The 24,036-nt window shown below is 44.4% G+C and overlaps 1 protein-coding gene across 1 annotated transcript in view; it reads right to left on the reverse strand.

Moving 5' to 3' along the window:
- epg5 (ectopic P-granules autophagy protein 5 homolog (C. elegans)) overlaps window positions 1-21,045 on the reverse strand; it is a 193,279-nt gene extending 172,234 nt beyond the window's left edge. Inside the window, exons 1-2 of the mRNA XM_078550485.1 lie at window positions 20,941-21,045; window positions 19,338-20,312 (exon numbers count right to left, since the gene is read on the reverse strand). Of these exons, the coding sequence (XP_078406611.1) occupies window positions 19,338-20,312; window positions 20,941-20,991 (1,026 nt within the window). The 5' untranslated portion in view covers window positions 20,992-21,045. The remainder of the gene's footprint in view (window positions 1-19,337; window positions 20,313-20,940) is intronic.
- Between the last annotated feature and the right edge of the window lie 2,991 nt (window positions 21,046-24,036).

Raw genomic sequence — 24,036 nt, forward strand, 5'->3', positions numbered from 1 at the left:
ATATTTCCCAAAACGATAAAAACATCAATTTCTCATAATATCCAGTGCAAAATGATTTTTAAAAAAAAATCAAATATATTTGAACATGAAAATAGTGAGAAAAAATTTAATCCATGGGCATGTTCATTACAAAGACCATGTGCACTATCATGGGCTCTCCTTCCTTTATATTACAGACAGAAGGGTGCTCAGTTCAAACAGAGATTTTTTCCTCTCACCACACAGCGTCAGAGTTATACAGCACAGAAATAGGCCCTTCGGTCCATCGTGTCCATGCCAGCCATCAAGCACCAATCTATTCTAATCCCATTTTTCCAGCACTTGGCCCATAGTTCTGTATGTCATGGTGTTTCGAGTGCTCATCTAAATACTTCTTAAATGTTGTGAGGTTTCCTACCTCTACCACCACCTTAGGCAGTATGTTCCAGATTCCAACTACCCTCTGGCTGAAAAAAAATTTCCTCAAATCCCCTCTAAACTTTCTGCCCCTTAATTTAATTCTATGCCCCCTGGTTATTGACACGTCCACTAAGGGGAAAAGTTTCCTTATCTACCCTATCTATGCTCCTCATAATTTTATCAGGTACCCCCTAATCCTTCTCTGCTCTAAGAAAAACAACCCTAGCCTATCTAGTCTCTCTTCATAGCTGAAATGCTCCAGCCCAGGCAACATCCTGGTGAATCTCCTCTGTACCCTCTCCAGTGCAATCACATCCTTCCTATAGTGTGGCGACCAGAGCTGCACACAATATTCCAGCTGTGGCCTAACTAGCGTTTTATACAGCTCCAACATAACCTCCCTGCTCTTATATTCTATGCCTCGGCTAATAAAGGCAGGTATCCCATATGCCTTCTTAACCACCTTATCTACCTGTGCTGCTGCCTTCAGGGATCTATGGACATGTACATCAAGGTCCCTCTGATCCTCTATATTTCCTAGGGTCCTACCATTCACTGTGCATTCCCTTGCCATGTTAGTCCTTCCAAAATGCATCACCTTACATTTGTCAGGATTAAATTCCATTTGCCACTGCTCTGCCCATTTTATCACCCCATCCATATCATCCTGTAATCTGAGACTTTCCTCCTACAATACTACCAATTTTTGTGTCATCTGCGAACTTACTGACCAAACCTCCTATATTCACATCTAAATCATTAAATATATACTACAAACAGCAAGGGTCCCAGCACCAATCCCTGCGGTACACCACTCGTCACAGTCTTCCAATCACAAAAACAACCTTTGACCATCACCCTCTGCCTCCTGGCATGAAGCCAATTTTGGATCCAATTTGCCAAATTGCCCTGGATCCCATGGGCTTTTACCTTCTTCGCCATGCTTCCATGCGGGGCCTTGTCAAAAACCTGACTGAAGTCCATGTAGACTACATCAACTGTATTACCCTCACCTACACAACTAGTCACCTCCTCAAAAAATTCAATCAAATTTGTTAGACATGATCTCCCCGTGACAAAGCCACGCTGACTATCCCTGATTAATCCCTGCCTCTTCAAGTGGAGATTAATCCTGTGTCTCAGAATTTTTTCCAATAGTTTCCCTACCTGTAATTACCTGGTTTAGACTCTCTGGCTTGTAATTACCTGGTTTATTCCTACTACCCTTCTTGAACAATGGTACCACATTCACTGTCCTCCAGTCCTCTTGCACCTCTCCTGTGGCCAGAGAGGATTTGAAAATTAATGTCAGAGCCCCTGTAATCTCCTCCCTTGCCTCACAAAGCAGCCTGGGATGCATCTCATCTGGGCCTGGGGACTTATCCACTTTTAAGCCCGTTAAAACCGCTAATACCTCCTCCTCCTCTCAAGCTAATTTGTTCAAGTATATCACAGTCCCCCTCCCTGATTTCTACATCTATATCGTCCTTCTCCATAGTGAACACAGATGAAAAGTAATCATTCAAAACCTCACCTACGTCCTCCGGCTCCAGGCACAGATTGCCACTTTGGTCCCTAATGGGCCTACTCTTTCCTTGGTTATCCTCTTGCCCTTAATATATTTATAAAATGCCTTGGGATTTTCCTTTACCTTGCCCGCCAATGTTTTTTCATACCCCCTCCTCGCCCTCCTAATTACTTTTTTAAGTAACACCCAATACCTTCTATACTTCTCTGGAGCTTCCGCTGTTTTCAGCCCCCTATCTGCCATAAACCTTTTTTTTCCTTATCTAATCCTCTATATCCCTTGATATCCAGGGTACTCTGGACTTGTTGGTCCTACCCTTCACCTTTACGGGGGCATGTTGGCCCTGAACTCTCACTATTTCCTTTTTGAATGACTCCCACTGGTCTGATGTAGACATTCCTACAAGTAGCTGCGCCCAGTCTACTTTGGCCAGATCCTGTCTAATCATCTTGAAATCGGCCTTCCCCCAATTCAGGACCTTTATTTCTGGTCCATCTTTGTCCTTTTCCATAACTACCATAAATCTTAGAGTTATGGTCACTATCCCTGAAATGCTCCCCACACTGATATTTCTACTACTTGCCCGGCTTCATTCCAGTAAGATTAGGTCCAGTACCGCCCCTTCTCTTGTAGGACTTTCTACGTGTTGGTTCAAAAATCTCCCAGATGCAGTTTAAGAATACCGCCCCCTTTAAGCCTTTCACACTAAGACTATCTCAGTTAATATTGGGGAAGTTGAAATCCCCTGCTATTATTACGCTATTATTTCTACACTTCTGAGATTTGCCTACATATCTGCTCCTTTATCTCCCCTTGTTTGAGGGCCTATAGCATACTCACAGCAAAGCGATTGCCCCTTTCCGTTTTTAAGTTCTACCCATACGGCCTAATTTGAGGAACCTTCTAAGATACCATCCCTCCTTATTGCAGTAATTGACTCCTTGATCAATAGTGCAATGCCACCTCCTCTTTTACCATCCCCCTATGATGCCTGAAGATTCTATACCCTGGAATATTGAGCTGCCTGTCCTGCCCTTCCCTAAACCATGTCTCTGTGATAGCAACAAAATCATATTTCCATGTGTTAGTCAACGCCCTCAATTCATCTGCCTTACTTGTAAGACTCCTTGCGTTAAAATAGATGCAATCCAGCTTTGCATTATTCCCTTGTGCCTTAATATTTGGCTCTGCCTTCCAGGTTGACTTAGTTTCTATTCTATATTTGCTGTGCATCACCCCCTACTGTACCTCCACTCTATATCCCATGCCTCTGCCAAATTAGTTTAAACTCCCCCCCCACCCCACAACAGCATTAGCAAACCTCCCTGCAAGAATGTTGGTCCCACTGCAGTTCAGGTGCAACCTGTCTAACTTGCACAGGCCCCACCTTTTCCAGCAACAGACCCAGTGATCCAGGAAATTAAAGCCCTCCCTCCTGCACTATCTCTTCAGCCACACATTCATCCTCTCTATCCTCCTATTCCTATACCCACTAGCACGTGGCACAGGGAGTATTCCAGAGATTACAACCTTTGAGGTCCTGCTTTTTAATCTGCTACCTAGCTCATTAAATTCTTGTTGCAGGACCCCATCCCTCTTTCTACCTATGTCGTTGGTACCAATGTGAACCACGACCTCTGACCGTTCGCCCTCCCACTTCAGAATTCCCTGCAGCCTTTCTGTGACATCTTTGACCCTGGCACTAGGGAGGCAACACACCATCCTGGAGTTACGTCTACGGCCGCAGAAGTGCCTGTCTATTGAGCCTCCTACCACTATTGCTCTTGCACGCTTACTCCTCCCCCCTTGTGCAGCCCTGCTCTGCTCACTAAATTCTCATTCTTTGCAACCCTGCTCTGCTCACTGAAGTCTCGCTCTGCTCACTGAAGTCTCGCTCTTTACAGCCCTGCTCTGCTCACTGAAGTCTCGCTCTTTACAGCCCTGCTCTGCTCACTGAAGTCTCGCTCTTTACAGCCCCGCTCTGCTCACTGAAGTCTCGCTCATTACAGCCCCGCTCTGCTCACTGAAGTCTCGTTCTTTACAGTCCCGTTCTGCTCAATGAAGTCTTGTTCTTTACTGCCCCGCTCTGCTCAACGAAGTCTCGTTCTTTACTGCCCCGCTCTGCTCACTGAAGCATCGCTCTTTACAGGGCCACTCTGCTCACTGAAGTCTCACTCTGCTCACTGAAGTCTCGCTCTTTACAGCCCGACTTTGCTCACTGAAATCTTGCTCTTTACAGCCCCGCTCTGCTCACTGAAATCTTGCTCTTTACAGTTCTTTACATGTCCGTAAACAGAAAGGTTATGATTTTTAAAAAAATAAATGGTGGCGTATTTCCCAAACCCACAGCAAACTCGAGGTAGAATTAACTTAGGTTAATTTATTGTACACATTCACAAACCGCAAAAAGGAGGGTCTATAACTTTTCCTCCTCTGCACTCATACAGTAACGGGAGGGATAGAGAAAGGAAGGTTTTTGCAGTACAGAGTCCACAGAGAAAATAAATATTGGTCCACGTGAGTTCCAGAGTCCAGGATCAAAGTCCAATGAGGAATTATTTTACGGAGGTTGGCGGGCTGAAAACTGCCGTTGCAAAATTCACTTTTCCGGTGGTGTTGATGTCACAAGATGAAGTAGGCATGCAGAGATGAATCAGTTTTGTAGGTGATGATTCAAAACTTCCTGCAGAGTCAGGTTAGATGGGGGCCAGTTGTCCAGCCTGGCCAGGGCTTGCTTCAGTGTGGCCTGTCAGTCAGGTGTTAAACACCAGACAGGAGTTTGCAGCTCAGGGAGGCAATACTAACCTGTTGAACAAGCCAGAGTCTTAGATCATGAGACCTTAACTCTCCACAACGCCTTCAAAGGATGTTTATTCAGTGTCTGGAAATTGGCTGTGTGTTCCAGGCTGACAACGTCTTTGCCATGAAAGAGGTGCTTGTTTGGGGTCTGGTGTTTGGGAAGTCATTGTCTTTGTGGGCTCTCAGGCTCCGCTAGCAAACGTGGTTTGTTAAATGCAAATGGCCTTCTGGTAGTTCCCTTTGAAGTTGTGCTGTGCAGTCCCCAGGTGGTCTAGTAGAAGCTCCTTAGATATGACATTCCTGAAACTGAGAAGTGGATTCTTTTGTTTTGGAGACTCACAGATGATACCTCACAGACAGAGGGTCATCCATCGTAATAGTCTTTGTTCAGCCAAAAAGTCCAGTTTTAAAAATAAGAAATAGCAATCAGGATATTTTTAATGAAAAAAAACAGGGTTAGATTCTGTCCTGTCACATTTATATTAGCAAACCATTGCCACCTTCAAACCTGCTTTGTATCTCAACCCACCAAATTGGTAGCATAAAAGTGTCCAAGTTCCTGGTATTCTAGCATTATTCTAAATTTTAAGAATACTTCAACAACTTGGGATCTGAAAGTGCCCTCACACTATGAAAAATTGGATGGATTGTTGACAATCCTACCTTGTCAGTAAATATTCAATAAATTAATAGCACCGCATTATGAATGAGACTAATAGGCAAGAGGTCATAGCAACTGGGTTGAATACACTCTATTTTGTTTTAAACTGGGAATAGTAGCATGCAGACTCAGGTGCCCAACCCTGCTGGATTGTTGGGTCCCATTTGTATTGTTACATGGTCCTGCCATGTCGGAGCCTCCTTTCTCTTATTGGTCCTAGAAAACTCTCCAACTTCCAGCCTCTTTCACTTCTCTTGAACAACATTTTTTTATGCTCAACTGCCTGGGGAAAGTCTCCTCCAACTCCAGTCACAACTACTTTTTAAAAGCAAGGTTCTTAAAAACACCGGAAATACTCAACAGTTCAGGCAACTCTGTTTTCCTCCGCAGATGATAACATTGCAGGTCGATGACCCTTCATCAGAACCCAGTCTGGATGCTGAGTATTTCCAGCATTTTTTGTTTCTATTTCAGATTTCCAGTATCCGTAGTATTTTGCTTTTGTGTTCTTAAAAATGCCATTCCTTTTAAAAGGTGAATTTTTTTTAAAGGGCTCTCATCAGCCTGCAGCTCACATACTGACCCTCCATTACTCTGCTGCAGCATTTAAATATTTGCAGAGTGAATTCAAAATCATTAAAATAAAATTGCATAGAGTATTTTTATATATTTCACTCAATCTTGAAATTTTCTGCTTAAAAGATGATAAATCCTTAACTTTTCTTTCATATTACATGTAAAATTTCTGTTATCTGGCATTCTACCGACTGGAATTCTCTACTAACTGGAATTCTGGGGTTTCTGGGGTTAGGTCTGTTTTTCTACTGGAGATGTCAAACTCACTGGTAGTTGCTATCGGCAGCCTGTCCTTGCTCAGGTCTCAGCTTCCCACTGTTCTGCAGCACCATGCTCCCCCAGCACCACTCACTTGATTCACGCACTCCTGCACCTCTCACAAGACCTCAACACCTGCACAATCGTCCTGGAGTTTTCTGATTGGATGAAAACGTGGAACTCATTCTATACCTTATATCTTAGTTAACCACAATATTTGATTAACTGGCACCTCCCATTCCCAGAGCATGCCAGATAACAGAGATATTCCTGTAGATTCCTCAGTCTCAATCACCTTGGGTGCTTGTTTCAGTCTAGAGGACAATATGTTCCTTTATTTAATTACAACAACAATACAATCCATTTTGTCAGAACAACCCCAGTGCATGCCTAATTTTACTGCAACCATCTTCTTCTTCTTGAGTTCTCTGCCCAAAGGCAGGTCCGACTCTCAGCACCAATATCTCCACCATCGGTAGGACAAGTAGGCACGCCCCAGCCAGAATGGGGATTGATCCCTGCGCTGTTGGCACCAATCTGATCCACAGTGGCCACTCAGCCACTGAGGCTAGAGCAATGGATAGTGATGGCAGAGGCTCCAATTTCTTTCTTTCACATCGCTGACTAGCAATCTCTTACCATTGGCATTGGCCTACGTTGGAAAGAATAACAAGCTGAAATTCAACCTATCTGGCCATGTTACGAACACACCTTCCTTGGCCATCAAGTCCTGGAGTGGGACTTGAATGCGGAGCTTCTGCCTCAGAGGTAGTGATGCTACCCACTGTGCCACAAGGCCTCCTGCAACCATATTATGGTCTTACAATTTAATAGATTTAACCAATGTACCCCCTAGATCTCTTTCAGGAGGCTATAGGAGTGCTTTCTTTTCAAAAACATTCACAGACCATTTTTGTTTACTTGCTCCAATATAAATTATAGGGCAAATGACAGGATCTGAGTAATAATTCTCCCTGATTTTCTCTCACTCACAATGCAAAAGCACCAAGTGAAGGTTAAATTTACCACCATAGTTGTATTTGGAACTGGTTGTACCTCAGCCTTCCTCTCAATACTTCATGGCAGTACTTAGCACTGCCTGAAAGTAGCCATTTTACATGCAATTTTGTTTTCAGATCCCAGAAACCTATTATCTCTGAAAGCACATGAAGGGCCACTCAGCTGATATCAGATACAATTTCATCAGCAAGCCACTCGAGGAAGGCAACTGACTCAAAGAAAAGCTGCTCAGTGTTAACTTGGCAGCTCTAGATCAGAAGAAGCCACAGGCACAGCCCTTAAATTACAGGAACTGTATGCTAGAATTAAAATTGCTAAAACTTTTGATGCCTGAACAATGTGAGCATAAAAAATTATTTACAGTATTCTCCCATGGCAAATCAGAGCAGCATTCGACCACATGCAGCACTAAGAAGCTTTAGCAAAACTGAATTAAATGGGAATCAGACAGAAAATCTCCACCTTGTGATGTTTGTGTTTAACGTTTATGCTTTTTTGTAAAGAAAAAGTGCTATATATAAAAAAAAACCTGCCAGTAGGGTGTGCTAAGTCCTGGATGTACTGCCCTGTGGTGTAGAAAAAGAATAAATGAACCCACAGGAAGCTGGGATTCAGAAGCAGTTAGATGTATGTGCTTGTATTCTAAATTGTTAAGAAGCAACAAAACACTTCAAATGGCAATAAGGATGGGACCATCATTATTAGGGGCTTTAGAGGCTTTTGATCCAGCTACTATGGACTTTGTAGTTTATGTCAAGCAAATGGAACAGTTTTTCATTGTGAATGAGATTGAAGAGGAAAAGCAGGCCTCAGTGTTTCTTACAGTCATCAGTATGAAAAATTTCACTTTATTGAGGAATCTCATTGCCCCTGACAAGCCAGCAGATAAAAGCTTTAAAGAGCTTGTGGCTGTTTTGAAAATGCACTTCGATCCCAGACTAGCAATTATTGCCGAGAGATTCAAGTATCACCGAAGAAAACAGCATGAGGATGAGTCAGTTTCCCAGTTCCTGGCTGAGTTGAGAAAATTAACAGAACATTGTGACTTTAAAGATTACTTGGATGAAGCTTTGCGTGATCATTTGGTTTGTGGACTAAGAAATGAAAGAGTTCAGCGCAGATTGTTAGCGGAACAAGAGATACTGAAGAAAGCGTTTGAGATTGTGCAAAGCATAAAGATGGCAGAGGAATAAGCTAGAGGCTTGAAACCGCATTCTAACAATGCCAAAGTTAAAATAGTGAAGTCAGGGAATATTCTCTTCCAAACAAGTTACCGCTGTAATGGAACAAGGCATAGTGCAGAAGCCTGTAAGTGGAAAATCGCGGATTGTCGCTACTGTGGAAAAAAAGGACAGTGTGTATGTAGATCAAAGGCTAATCACAGTAAAGCAGTACCACCAAGAAAAGGGCATCACCAAGAGCAACAGACAAGTTTCATTTGAAAATAAACAGGCAGTTTAAAAAGATGCATTACTTGGAAACAAAATACAAAAGTAGTGCGAGTCCAGACGAGACAGAAGGTGAAACTAACAGCAACAATGCAGAAGAGCAATTGTATTGCATTCAGCCTGATCTGAAACTTGATGAAGAACTAAAAGTTGGCAATGCCTTAAATGGTAAAACACTCGAAATGGAGGTTGACTCTGGAGCATCTGTGTCTATTGCTTCAGAGAAGACATGGGACAAAATTTTCAAGAAATGCCCATCGGAGCGTTTCTCCTCCAGCTTAGTACCTACACTGGTGAGCCTGTAAATATACTTTGAAAAATATGCATTCAAGCTAAATATGGAGATCAAATAGCAAAGGTGCCACTTATCATTGTGAAAGGGGATCGTCCATCACTTATGGGCAGAAACTGGCTAAAAGAAATTCGGCTAGACTGGAATAAAATAAAGTGCATTGCAAACCCATGTTGCAATCCTTGTTAGACAAGCAAACTGATGTGCACCCCAAGAAATGACTACTGAGCTTAGACCTTACTACATGCGTAGATTTGAGCTGACTCTGCAAGACGGTTGTTTGTTATGAGTTGTTATTCTTCCAAAATTCCAAACACGAGTGGTAGAACTTCATCTCAGTCACATGGGAATCGTCAAAATGAAAGCACTGGCTTGTCCACATGTATGGTGGCCACACCTGGATAAAGGCATCAAAGGCAAGGCCAGTGGCTGCCTCCATGCCAGGAAATGAAGTCTACTCCTGCATCTGTCCCACTACATACTTGGGCTTGGCCTGACCACCCATGGCAGAGACTTCATGTGGACTTTGCCAAACCAATTCTTGGACATACCTTCCTGATTGTGGTGGATGCCCACATAAAGTGGCCTCCTGTGATTCCCATGAAGTTGACTACTTCAGCAAAGACCACTGATGCTCTCCAGAATGTGTTCACTACTTTTGGATTGCCAGAGCAGATTGTGTCTGACACTGGCACACAGTTCACATCATGTGAATTTCAAACATTCCTGAAAAACAATGGGATCAAACAAATTCTCATCTCGCCTCAAAACCCATCCTCAAATGGTGAAATGGAGCGCTTTGTCCAGACATTCAAAATGGCTATATTGAAGGGGAGGATGCAAATAGATTGGAAGTTGAAGCTGAATAACTTTTTTGATGATGTGTAATTATATTCCACATTCAACAACAGGTGTATCTCCTGCTGAGCTGATGTTTGGAAGGTGACTGCGTACCAGGATGGATTTGCTGTATCTGGATTTGAAAGGAAAGATTGGTTCAAGGCAACTTGATCAGAAAAGGTCACAATGACACAAGTAAACCAGCCCATGGGCAGAATTTTACGACAGCGGGCTTTTACGTTCCTGCTGTCGTCAATGGGGTTTATAACGGCCCGCCACATTTTACGGCCCCGTCCCCGCCGAAACAGGGCCGTAAACTTCTGCCCCATGAGTTTAATCTGGATCAGTCTGTTTGTGTCCAAAATTACTCTAGAACACCAAAATGGCTCCTGGGAAGAATCAAGTGTTGAGAACCACTGACCTATGATGTTGAATCTTCCTGTGGAATCTGGAAGAGACACACTGACCAGATTAGAGAAGCCAAATCCAAGGAACCAAATTCCCAGGGATCTCCAGTCAAAGTGGAAGATTCCTGGGAAACAGCTGCTCCATTTGGTGAAACCTGACTTGATTCAACTGACAAACCTGTCGTACCTATAGCTGCAACTGTTTGACCTGGACAGAAGCAAGTGGGAAAGTAGACCCTTCCATTTCTAAGCAAACAAACTGAGATACCTAAGCCAACACTATTCTCTAGACCAAAGCGAATCCGCAAACCGCCTAGCCAATTTGTTCCTGGCTAAAGGAGGAGGAGATGAGTGTTTTGTGTTTAATGTTTATGCTTTTTTGTAAAAAGACATTTTCGTTAAGTGCTACATTAAAAAACCTGCCAGTAGGGTGTGCTAAATCCCGGATGTACTGCCCTCTGGTGTAGAAAAAGAATAAAGGAACCTTCTGGTTTTACATAGGGAGCTGGGGTTCAAAAGCCGATAAGACATGTGTGTGCTTGTATTCTAAATTGGTTAGAAGTGACAAAACACTTCACGGCTGGATTCATATCAGACACAGAAAAGGAGTTGTGGCTGCCACAAGGCAACAATGGGAACCTCAGGATATCACTGCAAGAGTTTTTCAAGGAAGCATCCTTAACCCAACCATTTTCAGCTGCTTTGTCAATGAGCTTTTGCTATCATTAAGTTGGAAGCGGAGGCTATTCCCTGACAATTCAACTGTGCTGCTCCATTCACAATTATTCTGATAATGAAGCAGCCTACACCAGCAGCAACTGGAAAACAACTGGGCTCGGGCTTACAAGTGGAACATTCACCGCACCTAAGTGCCAGGTAACAGCCATCTCAAATAACAGAAAGCCCAGGTATCTCTCTGACTTTAAGGATGCCACTATCACTATGTCCCTCACCACCAACATCGAGTCACTACTGACCAGAAACTTAGTTGAAACAGCATGTCAATACTGTGGCTACAAAGGCATGGTAGAAGCTGTGCACTGTCGAGTAGCTCACCTAAAAGCCCCTCCATTACTTACAAAGCTCAAGTCAGGAGGATGATGGAAGACTCATCACTCAAGTGTATGGGTGCAGCAGCAGAAACATTGAACAGCACATCCATCCCGTCAGTTACCAGTACACTGTGGCTGTGGTATGTATTACTTACAGGATTCACAGCAGGAAGGTTGTTTTGACAGCATCTTCCTCCCCATGGCCTCTACCATCAAGAAGGAAAACAGCAAAAATATTATAGGAATGCCCTCAGTTCAACTTCAATCTGAATCTGATTTTGATACATCACTATTTCTTCACCAGTATGAGGTTGATGCTCTGGAATTCCCTACTTAACACAATGCTAGAAGCATAATCACCACAAGGACTGCAGCACTTTAAGAAGGTCCATCACCAACTACTCAGGGCAATCAGAAAAGGGCAGTAAATGCATCCTTGCTGGCTTTACTCTAACTCCAAGAAAGAAGGAAGTAAATTCCACCCCCACATCCTCTGTCATTTTACATTGTTAATCTGCACCCTGTTACATATTCACTGATTTTGAAACAGCAACTTGGATTTATATGGTGTCTTTAATGTAAAGAAACATTCCAAGGCATTTCACATGCTCAAGAAAAAAAATGAACGCCACGCCAAAGGAAGATCTATCAGAAGTGATCACAAGCTTGGTCAAAGGCATGGGTTTTAAGAATCTTAGAACAGGAGGGAGCAGTTGAGGCAGAAGGGAATTATAAAGTGGAGAGTCTAAGAAACTGAGAGCATGGTAGCCAATGATAAAGTAAAGGGGTGATAATCCCAGCTAATGTTAATACTGAATAAATTAGATCCCAGAGTGAAACCTGGCTTCCTAGATCCTAACTGTTTGTTAAAAAAAACTGTGGAGGAAGTTACTGAACTAATTCAAAGGAGTCTGATGAACTTTTAACACAAAGAATAAAATATTTATTAAAACAAGAAAAATGACCTATATTATACCAGACAAAAAGGTTGGAAAGATCTCAAAAACACAAAATGATTCAAATCATACTATTCCATTACCCCAGCAATACCTTTACAGACACATGCAACTTCAGGAAAATACAATTTACAATATCTATCCTACACTATAACATTCAATTACAATATCTATCCTACACTATAACATTCAAAGTAAGTGTGAGGTACATGTAAATTAACAGGTGAACTGTGGTCAGACACACGACACTCGAAAGTAAATGACAGATGTGACCAAAGCAGATTCTATGGATTTCTTAACAACCCACCCAGACATTTGTCACATTGTGAGCCAACCAGTCTCACTGAAACTTTGTCTCTCTCACAAGGGCTTCCAATCTCCACATTTGAAGATCTCGCATTGGCATTCTCTTAAAACATTTTCCCCACTTGGATAGCTTCAACACTTTCAGATCTTCGGCCGCTGCCCCAAAGAGGGACCTTTTTCCTTATGACCCGCAGCATGGAGTCACCAACCTTTGGCTCAGATCTTCAGGGCTTCTCTTGAGCCCACTGTGCTTGAAGTCTGCTTCCCACAGCTCTCTCTTTAACTTGGAGCCTTTTTTCTCTGCTCTTGTCGTTTATCTTGACTCATTGGGATCTATCTCTGATCCCCGTCTTTGTCCCTGCCTGGACTTTCTTCTGGGACCTCTTTTTGTCCCACTCCCAGGTTTGGGGCCTTCTTCCTGTCCCCATCCTGGTGTCCTGCTCCCTTGGACACCTTATCTTGAATGGTGCTCTGGTCCCAGGTCACCTGACCTGCTGTTTCGCACTATTTCACTTCTTTGCCTTCTGCACATGTGCAGGGCCGGTTCACAGCCTAAAGAACGTTAAAAGAACTAACTACGCACGTGCAGCCCTTTCTCAGCCGGCGCACATGTGAAAGGCTCAAATTCTGTGAAAAAACCGTGAACTGCGCGTGTGCATCCAGTTCCAGATCGACGGGCCCGTCGGGAACTGTAGTTTCCGAACTGCAACTGCCAATTCAAAACCAAGGTAAGTATCAGATTTCATTACAAAGAATAACACACAGGCTGGAATCAAGGGAATGGAGAATTTGGTCCTGGGAAGGGTCTGTTGTAACGTGACATAGGTTACAAAGGTAAAGTAAATCGGTGGAGGGATTTAAATATGGAATATCATTTTCAATTTATGAGGTTGAGAGGCTGGGAGCCAAGTTGGTTAAATAAGGACAGGGGTTGTGTGCAGGTGGGATTTAGAGCATAATGGAAAATAGGAAACAGAGTTTTGCATGAGCTAAAGCTTACGGAGGAGTGTCATGAAAAGCTGATTACAGCTGCAAGTTACTTAGAGCATATTGAACTTTTTAAGGAAGACTTGTGTGTTTTTAAAGAAATGCAAGCAAGGATGCTGAACAATAGATGACTGATAATCTAAAGTGACCACTTTCTGGAAAATTCCTATGTGGATTATACTGACAGACCTATCCCAAGAAAACATGGAATGTCACAACTGAAATGGTGTCATAGCCTTCTTCAAGCAGAGACAGTTGAAACTGCAATAGAAAGATGCAAAAGACTGAATCTTATTCTCCTGTGGTTGCAGAGACAAAAGACTGATTTGCACGTCTTAGCAGTCACCCAAAAATCCATCTCCTCTTGATTTATATCTCAGAATGTGTTAATAGTTCAGAGATGGATGCAAGACATACCTATTTCCTCGCCTGGAATACACAGGGGAAAAAAATCAGTTAAAAGCTAAGGTGCTGGTGTGCTGGGAGAGTGGCAGCACAAGGCAACCAACTAGTCACCCCTGCAGCTGCAGGCGAAGTCCCTCTCTCTGTTGCAGGAGACAGGCTCAGCAGCAGCCACAATCAAAAAGGAAATAGGACAGCCTCTTCAGCTACCCTGCAGAACCAAGTGTCTCCAAATCAATTGTGAAACTGTCAAAGTCAGCTCTACCGAATTACCCAACATAACGGCTGCAATGTTCCACCATCTATGCCTCATGGACAAACCAAAGACTGATTTATATATTTTTAAAAACTTTTATTTGGACTCTTAACTTCTCATTTCTAATCAGTGTGAATGTGTGTTGTGTTTTTATTATTTTTTCTTCAGGTTTTAGTAACTAATAAACTTCTCTTTGACTCAAGAAAGCCTAGTTAAATTGGCTCCTTCTAAAAGTAAATACATTTGGACTGAGAAAAGGTATCCACGGCGGGAAGGGATCCCTTTTAAATTAACCTTGTTGAGGCCAACCGAGGGGGTTGAATAAAGGAGAGCCAGCTGATTCATTCTCACCCGGGAGCATAACAAAAGTTGGGTCCTATTCAGGAAGTTAACAAATTGGGGTACTTCACCCAGGGACCAGTTGTAACTGGGGGAGGGGAGGGGGCGATTGATCAGGAGAGCATTTTAATAGTTGAGCCTGGAGATGACAAAGGTATTGATCAGCATTTCAGCAGCATAAGGGAGAGGCAGTGCTGGACAATTTCATGGAGTGGAAGTAGTTAACGAGCAAACAACACAAAAGCAGCACAGAGGTGGTGGAGAGGTAAAGCTGTAGTCATCAGCGTAAATGTGAATGCTGACTCCATGTGTGCAGTGCTCTTGGTGGGTCAAAAAACCGATTGGAGAGATTTGAAGGTGGTGTTGCAGGGAACTTGGGAATAGATCTGAGGCGCAACAATATGTTCAAGGTCTTGGACAAGAAAGGCAAGTTAGAGATAGGTATTTTGTAATGATTAAGGTTGAGGATGGTTTTATTTGAGAGATTTAATGATTATGGCTTTGAAAGGGAGGGGACTGTGCCCAAGAATAGGGAACTTGGGTGTTCAGCAGTCTTTTTTCAGAAATCGGGTTTAGAGACAGAAGGTGGGGTAGCACAAGCTGACAGAGAAATGAGAGGGGTAAATTGGCTTGGCTGTAGTTTAGGTTTGACTTGTTGGGCAGGGCAAAGCAGCTGAGGCAGCTGGCTGCTTGGCTTCTATCTTTGTGGCAAGGAAGTCCTGAGTCTTTTGCATTTGTTGAGAAAAGTAATGGGTGGTGGGGGAAAGAGGGAGACTTATGGAGGCAGTGGGTAGTCGAGTGGTCTATGCACTTAGTAGCCATGCATGTTGACTCTGTTTTGCCCAATTGCATCTTATTCTTCATCTCTATTTTGTACTCATTATTTCACCAATATATACCACATTCAATAGTACTGATTGGAACACGTGTACTTTTGAGGAATGGATTTGAATTTTTCCCCAGCCATATGTAATAACTTACCACCAGCACTAACTGAAGATGCTGTTCAGATAATTTTTCATGTTACCATTTGAATAAGTGAATACAAAAAAAGCTGTATAGCAGTTGCAATATTGGCACCCATAGAAATTAAGCAGTATGTGACAAAAGGCAAGGACAATATATAGAAAAAGCAGAGGCTCCGGGGACCACTGGTAATAGGTCCCTGAAAAAAACATTACGTAGTTGCATGTTGCCTGTTTAATACATGCAATTTTTTTTTAAGGTTAATCCTGAAAGGCTAGAAAGAATTTGTAGTTTTGCAATGGCATTAAGCCATGTGAGGGATGAAATACTACTTATAATGCTTCACGCATACTATACTTATATCACACTGGTTGTAATTAAAGAACTGCTCCACAATATACTTCAAAGTGCACAACCATTCAGAATAAGCAGCTACCGTGATTCTAAAACACATTCAAGTGTTTGTCTAATTCACTTAGAATAACCTCAAATGTTCTGATGGATTGAATTGTAATTAGAACTTCTGATATAACAGTTGGGCTGGGCATGAAATGATTCCTTTCAACCTCCTCTTTTATGCTTTTAGTAGAAATCCTAAATTTATACCCCATCTAATCAATTGTGGAAATAATGGTTCACCGTTCATCCTTCAAACAAAAGCTTTCACATTTTTGGACACATCAGTTAGATTTCCCCACCCCATAAAAACCAATCAGCTCTGCTCCTGTCAATATAATCCTAATTTTTCAATTTCTTCTCAATAACTAATTTAACTATACCAATGAATATACATTACACCTATCAAATAGCTTCAATATTCTTTCTATACTGATCTGCAAAAACTGCAAACACCACTCCAACTATGGCCTAACCATTTCAAAAGGATTCTTCATCACTTTACTTATTAATTGAATGACCCTTTCAAAAATAGAATTTCATGTACTCTTACGTTTTTTTTAACCTGCAATTTTGCTTTATAAGACCTGCATATCTATGCTACTGAATCTTTCAGCTCTATTGTGAATTTTAACATATGGTGTTACATTCTCCAGAGACACAGAAACTTTAAAAAGAGCTTCTAACTTCCAGTTATTAGTTGAAAGAATGACCTGACAAAAAATTCACAATTCAAAACTTTTACTGTAACAAATTACCTAAAAAGAACTCACTAAACATTATTTTTTGTAGGCAACTTACGCTTTAAGCTACAGAGAGGAACATTCTCCTTTAACACTCATTACTCATTGCACTCTCCACGGAATTACAGTCCTTAGAACAAATAGTCCAAGTTGCTCCCAGCTTTCAATAAGTTCTGACATTCCTATTTCGCCGAGTAGTAACGTCGAGTGACTATCTCAAGGACTCCCCTCAGTTTTCAAAACGTTGCTTACACCCAGCAACAGTAAAGCCTGTTCAATGATTCTTCTTCCCAGGCCATGTCAGGACAAATCTCCCAGAATCCTTAGATGGCTGCAGGATTTGTCTCTTTGACTAGAGATCATCTCCCACCTACATTTGGCTGTGGTAGCCTGCAAAGTCAAGCAGCCTTTGCACTCTCTGCTCACCACACAGAACTGCTACTGTCTGTGATATTCACTGATTTGTAGGGAAGCCTGTAACCTGATCCCAAAATGGATTCCTCTGTTCTCTCCCCCATTGCAATGTGAAGCATGTTAACCTTGCATTCAGGTAGAAATGTTAATTAGCGATCCTTGAGCCCAACTCTTTCATCTTAGAAGCAAATGGACGGTTTACAGCACAAGTGTTACAACCTGATACCTACAACACCTCTCTCTCCACCACCCTTTTTTAAAGAATACATGAGACTAAGGACAGAACCTTGACCTGATTAGCACAATTTCAGGCTGTCTAAATGCATCATTATACTTGATTTTAAAGGTGTCAAATGCATAATTGTATTATTAATGCTGTTCATAAGTTAACGCATATAAAGTGGTGGAAAAGATGGACATCTGACCCAAAAAAAAAATCACCTATCTAACTACAAGCTTTGGAAATCTGAAAACAGAAGAAGAGCTAGAATACATCAAAAGGTGGCTGACAAAATTTAGGTGCAAAATAACTAAACAAATGGAATCAAATGGGTGTACCCACACTGCATTGACTGCAGTGGTTCAAGAAGGCAGCTCACCACTACCTTTTCAATGGCAATTAGGGATGGGCAAAAAATGCTGGCCAGCTAGCAATGCCCACATCTCATCAATGAATTGAAAAAAAGAAAGCAGATAGATAGATTAGAGTTAGATACGCAGACAGATCATGAATAATAATTCCAGCTCCAATCTTTGGAGAGGGAGCAACAGCATGACATGGAACATCAATAACAGAAAATTAAAAACACACAAAAACAAAATAAGCTTTATTGCTTATACAGGTGATTTTATAAAAAGAGCTTCAAACAGTGGCTATAGATGCAGCTTCAATGGTATGTCTTTTGTCTTTAGCTTTGAAAGTTATTCTTTTAGTTTCATCATCTGCTGTCCAAGCAAATGAATAAACTTCAGATTTTATTTTTACATTTGTGATGAAAGTATAATAATTTTCATAATATTTTTCTGGTTTATTGTGAAGTAGCTTTATGGGTGTAAGTATAGGCGGTTCTGTCTGTGTAATTTATTTACATTTGGAGCCAAGTTGACTGCAAGCTTGAAATTATTAAAAGAAGCTAGGTGTAGAAATGTACTTGACATGCTAATAAGTAAACATGGAAGTTGGTTAACATTTAAGATGTGATGGGAATTTGCATTTTTAGATAAATGAAGGGATTGTTTGGAATTCAGTGATCTTAGTCTGTTCACAACTACCCAGATAAGCAAGGCTAAAGAGTGTGTTTATTTTTCCCAAAAGTTACTGACAATATTGGCACATGAAAGTTTTTATATTGAGGAAGATACAGTTTTAAAGACATATGGAACAATAGAATTTACATATTAAAGATAGAAAAGGCTATGTGAGCAGAGGACCATGTAAAATCTAACAGGACTGTGTGGAATAGCCTTCAAGAAGCCGCCAGCCATTTGTGCATAAGTCTGCTATGTAAACTAGCTGAAGTTGAAGAAAAGCCATATGGAATTCCATTGTCAACTGGGTAACTGTGTTAACTTGTCGTTTTTGTTTTAAATCTAAATCTATTTTGAACTGTTGCCTTAAAGAGGGTGAGTAACTGGGAGTCAGGTCAATTAGGAATTTTAGGATTTGTTATAGTAAGTAACTGTAGTCTTATGTATGTGCTTGAAAGTTTTATTTTGTTAAATAGTTTAATTTAATTTTTAAAATCTCTAAAGGTCTTGGTGGACTCATTACTTCTGGATTCAGTGCACACATCTTCTCATAATAAATACAAATTGCAAAACCGTTGTGATAGCACGACCAAGTTTCCCTTGCGGATTTGGTCCACCTGGCACACATCATCTGTACACATTTCCATGTATTGACACCAGCATAAACCAAATGATTATACCACCCAGACATGCAACTGTATCTCTAATATAATAGATGGACCAAACATAGAACTTAATACATAAGCAAAATACTGCAGATTCTGGAAATCTGAAGTAAAAACAGAAAATGCTTAAAAAAAAGTACTCTGGTCAGGCAGCAAATATGAAGAGAGAAAGGGGATTAAAATTTCAGATTCATGAATTTATTAGTTTTGATGAAAGGCTAACATCCAGTTCTGATCACCAATTTTGTAATAGCTTGTCAATAAAGCTGAACTAAAAACAATACTTTCTTTTAAACACAATAGACATCACTAATTCATTAATTCTATTTATAAGATTAAGTCTAAAATAAGTTGAGCAACACTAAAATTAAAAACTGACCTGGATAGTCAGTTGCTCTTCCTTGAATGTCCACAGCCTCTTTTTGGTACTCTTATAATCACACACCATTGTCTCCAGTTCTGCCTCAGCCAGCAGAAGTTGTTTTCTACATCTCCCATAGTTCATAAGGAGTTCAAAAAAATCATTTTTATCCTGATTAGCCACAGTAAGAAATTCTTCAGTATATGTATCAACATTTTCTAGCCATGAACCTAATGCAAACATTTTCAGATCTTCTTTTGAAAATGGTACAACTTCAGATGGAATCACCGGATACAGTGTTCTGGAATGAGGCAAAACCTGCTCAGCAAATGCAGTTCCAGGTTCTTCCTTGACCTCCAATGGTAAATCAGGGTACAGTCTTCCTATGGTCAACTGTACAGGAAGATCTGCCGTGATGTTATGCAGTTTCATATCAATAGACTCTTTCTTGCGATCATCCAGTATTAAAATGGCAGGTTTTTTCCTGTCCATCCTGCTCATGACCTCCTTTTCCTTCAAATCAACTGTTACCTTTTGTGAAGAAATACTTCTAGAGTGCAATAACATTTGGTCCGAAGCACTGTAAACAGCAGGTTCAACATCACCAGTATCCTGCAAATTTTCTTCATTTTGACCAACAATAGTCTTACTGGAGTACGATAGTTCACTAGCCTCTGGAATTTCAGGCTCCTCTTGGAGCACATCAGATTCAGCAATTGCAATAGACACTGCTTCTATACAAGATTCAGACTCCTGAGTATTTTTCACAGTCGCCTCAACTATCGGTGAATCTGGAAGCAATTGGTGATCTTCACTTTGGCCCTCCTTATTCGGCTTTACATTAGTTTCTTCTTTTTGGCTCTTGTCAACAGCAGTACAACCAGATGAAGAAAGTCCTATTTTTGTAATAACGCAAGAAACTGATTCCTGGTCTGATTCAGGTTTTGAACTTTCTTTTTTCTTAACTTCTGTAGTAACTTTTTTCTTTTTATCCTGAAAATCCAAGAAAACATTACACATTAGCCTTCTTTCAATATGGTTTCTCAGACATCAGTTTCACTTTCTTGATTTATTCAGCATCTCGTATATATTTGAGCCCTCATGTTCACATGCTGTACTGTAGTCACAAGTTTCCGTTTCATCTAAGGACAAATCGACAGTGACTTGCGTTTTAAGAGAAATGGGGAATTGTGTGTTTCTTTGCGATTATGAATATGCTTTATAAGTAACAAGTAGTTGCGGCGGAAGATTAAATTTGGTAAGAGGGATACCTGTTTTGAAATTAAATCACGAAACTGTTTTAATCAACCGTGCCAAATATGTGGCAATGTTTATTTAAGTACACAGATCTTTATTTGGAGTAGGATTGCTATCAATAGTAAGTATAAGGTGACTCCAAGGGAAGAAAATACATCATTGTTTCCAGGAAGACAACAGACAAGCCGAACACCGGATGCAAACACAGCTATTCCAGGTGTGATATCCCCCTCCCTCTTGATTATTGACAACATTTGCCCCCACCCCGCCGCGGGAAATGATTGCGTAAACAGCCGCCATAAATGATGCCTGACCATCCGGTCCCACAGAGCGGCAGCCTCTCCTGCTTTGCGTTTGGCTTTACCTGCACTTTTGCTGCCTGTCTAGATTTTTTCGGCCGCACCGCTTCCGCCATCCTGAAGCACTGATCCAGGCCGAGCGCGAGTGGCCGATCCGCAGAGTCACGGGACCAAAGGTCAGAGGTCACACAACCGTTCACCGTGACGCGTGAGGCTGAGCATGCGCTTGGGAGGAGGCGGGGGCAAGATTTGGGTGGGAGGAAGGGAGGGAGGGGCAGGATTAGGGAGGGAGGGAGGGAGGGGCAGGATTAGGGAGGGAGGGAGGGAGGGAGGGGCAGGATTAGGGAGGGAGGGAGGGAGGGAGGGGCAGGATTAGGGAGGGAGGGAGGGAGGGAGGGGCAGGATTAGGGAGGGAGGGGCAGGATTAGGGAGGGAGGGAGGGGCAGGATTAGGGAGGGAGGGAGGGAGGGGCAGGATTAGGGAGGGAGGGGCAGGATTAGGGAGGGAGGGGCAGGATTAGGGAGGGAGGGGCAGGATTAGGGAGGGAGGGAGGGGCAGGATTAGGGAGGGAGGGAGGGGCAGGATTAGGGAGGGAGGGAGGGGCAGGATTAGGGAGGGAGGGAGGGGCAGGACAGGATTAGGGAGGGAGGGAGGGAGGGGCAGGATTAGGGAGGGAGGGGCAGGATTAGGGAGGGAGGGGCAGGATTAGGGAGGGAGGGAGGGAGGGGCAGGATTAGGGAGGGAGGGAGGGGCAGGATTAGGGAGGGAGGGAGGGGCAGGATTAGGGAGGGAGGGAGGGGCAGGATTAGGGAGGGAGGGAGGGGCAGGATTAGGGAGGGAGGGGCAGGATTAGGGAGGGAGGGAGGGGCAGGATTAGGGAGGGAGGGAGGGGCAGGATTAGGGAGGGAGGGAGGGGCAGGATTAGGGAGGGAGGGAGGGAAGGAGGGGCAGGATTTGGGTGGGAGGGAGGGAGGGAGGGGCAGGATTTGGGTGGGAGGGAGGGGCAGGATTTGGGTGGGAGGGAGGGGCAGGATTTGGGTGGGAGGGAGGGAGGGAGGGGCAGGATTTGGGTGGGAGGGAGGGAGGGAGGGGCAGGATTTGGGTGGGAGGGAGGGAGGGAGGGGCAGGATTTGGGTGGGAGGTAGGGGCAGGATTTGGGAGGGAGGGAGGGGCAGGATTTGGGTGGGAGGGAGGGAGGGAGGGAGGGGCAGGATTTGGGTGGGAGGGAGGGAGGGGCAGGATTTGGGTGGGAGGGAGGGAGGGAGGGGCAGGATTTGGGTGGGAGGGAGGGGCAGGATTTGGGTGGGAGGGAGGGGCAGGATTTGGGTGGGAGGGAGGGAGGGGCAGGATTTGGGTGGGAGGGAGGGAGGGAGGGGCAGGATTAGGGAGGGAGGGAGGGGCAGGATTAGGGAGGGAGGGAGGGAAGGAGGGGCAGGATTTGGGTGGGAGGGAGGGGCAGGATTTGGGTGGGAGGGAGGGGCAGGATTTGGGTGGGAGGGAGGGGCAGGATTTGGGTGGGAGGGAGGGAGGGAGGGGCAGGATTTGGGTGGGAGGGAGGGAGGGAGGGAGGGGCAGGATTTGGGTGGGAGGTAGGGGCAGGATTTGGGTGGGAGGGAGGGGCAGGATTTGGGTGGGAGGGAGGGAGGGAGGGAGGGAGGGGCAGGATTTGGGTGGGAGGGAGGGAGGGAGGGGCAGGATTTGGGTGGGAGGGAGGGAGGGAGGGGCAGGATTTGGGTGGGAGGGAGGGGCAGGATTTGGGTGGGAGGGAGGGGCAGGATTTGGGTGGGAGGGAGGGAGGGGCAGGATTTGGGTGGGAGGGAGGGAGGGGCAGGATTTGGGTGGGAGGGAGGGAGGGAGGGGCAGGATTTGGGTGGGAGGGAGGGGCAGGATTTGGGAGGGAGGGAGGAGCAGGATTTGGGAGGGAGGGAGGGGCAGGATTTGGGGGGGAGGGGCAGGATTTGGGGGGAGGGGCAGGATTTGGGGGGGAGGGGCAGGATTTGGGGGGAGTGGCAGGATTGAAGGGAGATGAGAAGGATTGGGGTGTGGGAGAGGGATTGGGGTGCGGGAGGGGAGGGGATTGGGGTGCGGGAGGGGAGAGGATTGGGGTGCGGGAGGGGAGGGGATTGGGGTGGGGGGGGAGAGGGATTGGGGTGGGGTGGGGGAGAGGGATTGGGGTGGGGTGGGGGAGGGGAGAGGATTGGGGTGGGGGAGGGGAGAGGGATTGGGGAGGGGAGAGGGATTGGAGAGGGATTGGGGTTGGGGAGGGGAGAGGGATTGGAGAGGGATTGGGGTTGGGGAGGGGAGAGGGATTAGGGTGGGGGAGGGGAGAGGGATTGCGGAGGTGTGGGATAGTGGATACGAGGGGTGGGTTTGGGGGAGGGTGGGATTGGCGGAAAAGGAGCAGCAATTAAGGGGGAGGGCAAGGGCAATTGTGGGTGGGGAAGTGATATTTTGGGAAGAGGAGGGAAGAGGAGGGAAAGGGAGGGGTGCACATCGGGGGGAGGGTGCAGGTCAGGGGAGGGGAGGGCGTGGATTGGGGAGGAGAGAGCTCAATCAGAAAGGAGGGAAGGGGGATCGGGGGAAGGGGAAGAGTGCAGATTGGGGGAGGGGGGTGATCAGTGAAGGGAAGGGGAGGGGTGTGCATCAGGGGAGAGGAGGGGGAGATTGGGTGGAAGGCAGGAGGAAGGGGAGTGGGGATTGGGGAAAGAGATTGTGGGGAGGGAAGGAGTTACTGGGGGTGAGGGGAGATGTGGGAGATTGGGGAGGGGAGGGTTGGGGAGGGGGTTGGGGAAGTGGGGAGTGGGAGAAAGAGGAGAGTGGAGTGGGGGGGCTAGAGGAATAGGAAAGAAGAGGGGGTTGGGGGAGACAGCAGGGAGGGGGAGTGGATAGAGGGCTTTGGGAGTGGGGGATAGAGAGAGGGAGCAGGCGAGAGGAAAGAGGAGGCGGAGAGAGAGGAGAGGGGATGGGGAGAGAAGGGGGAGAGGAGAGAGAGGGGAGGGAGAGAGGGGAAGGGATGGGGAAAAGAGGAGGAGGGGGAGAGGGGATGGGGAAGAGAGGGGAGAGGGGATGGGGAAGAGAGGGGAGAGGGGATGGGGAAGGGAGGGGTTGGGGGAGAAGGGAGGGGTTGGGGGAGAAGGGAGGGGACGGGGAAGAGACGGGAG

Source organism: Cetorhinus maximus, chromosome 1 (assembly GCF_964194155.1).
Source record: "Cetorhinus maximus chromosome 1, sCetMax3.hap1.1, whole genome shotgun sequence".
Lineage (NCBI taxonomy): Eukaryota > Metazoa > Chordata > Chondrichthyes > Lamniformes > Cetorhinidae > Cetorhinus > Cetorhinus maximus.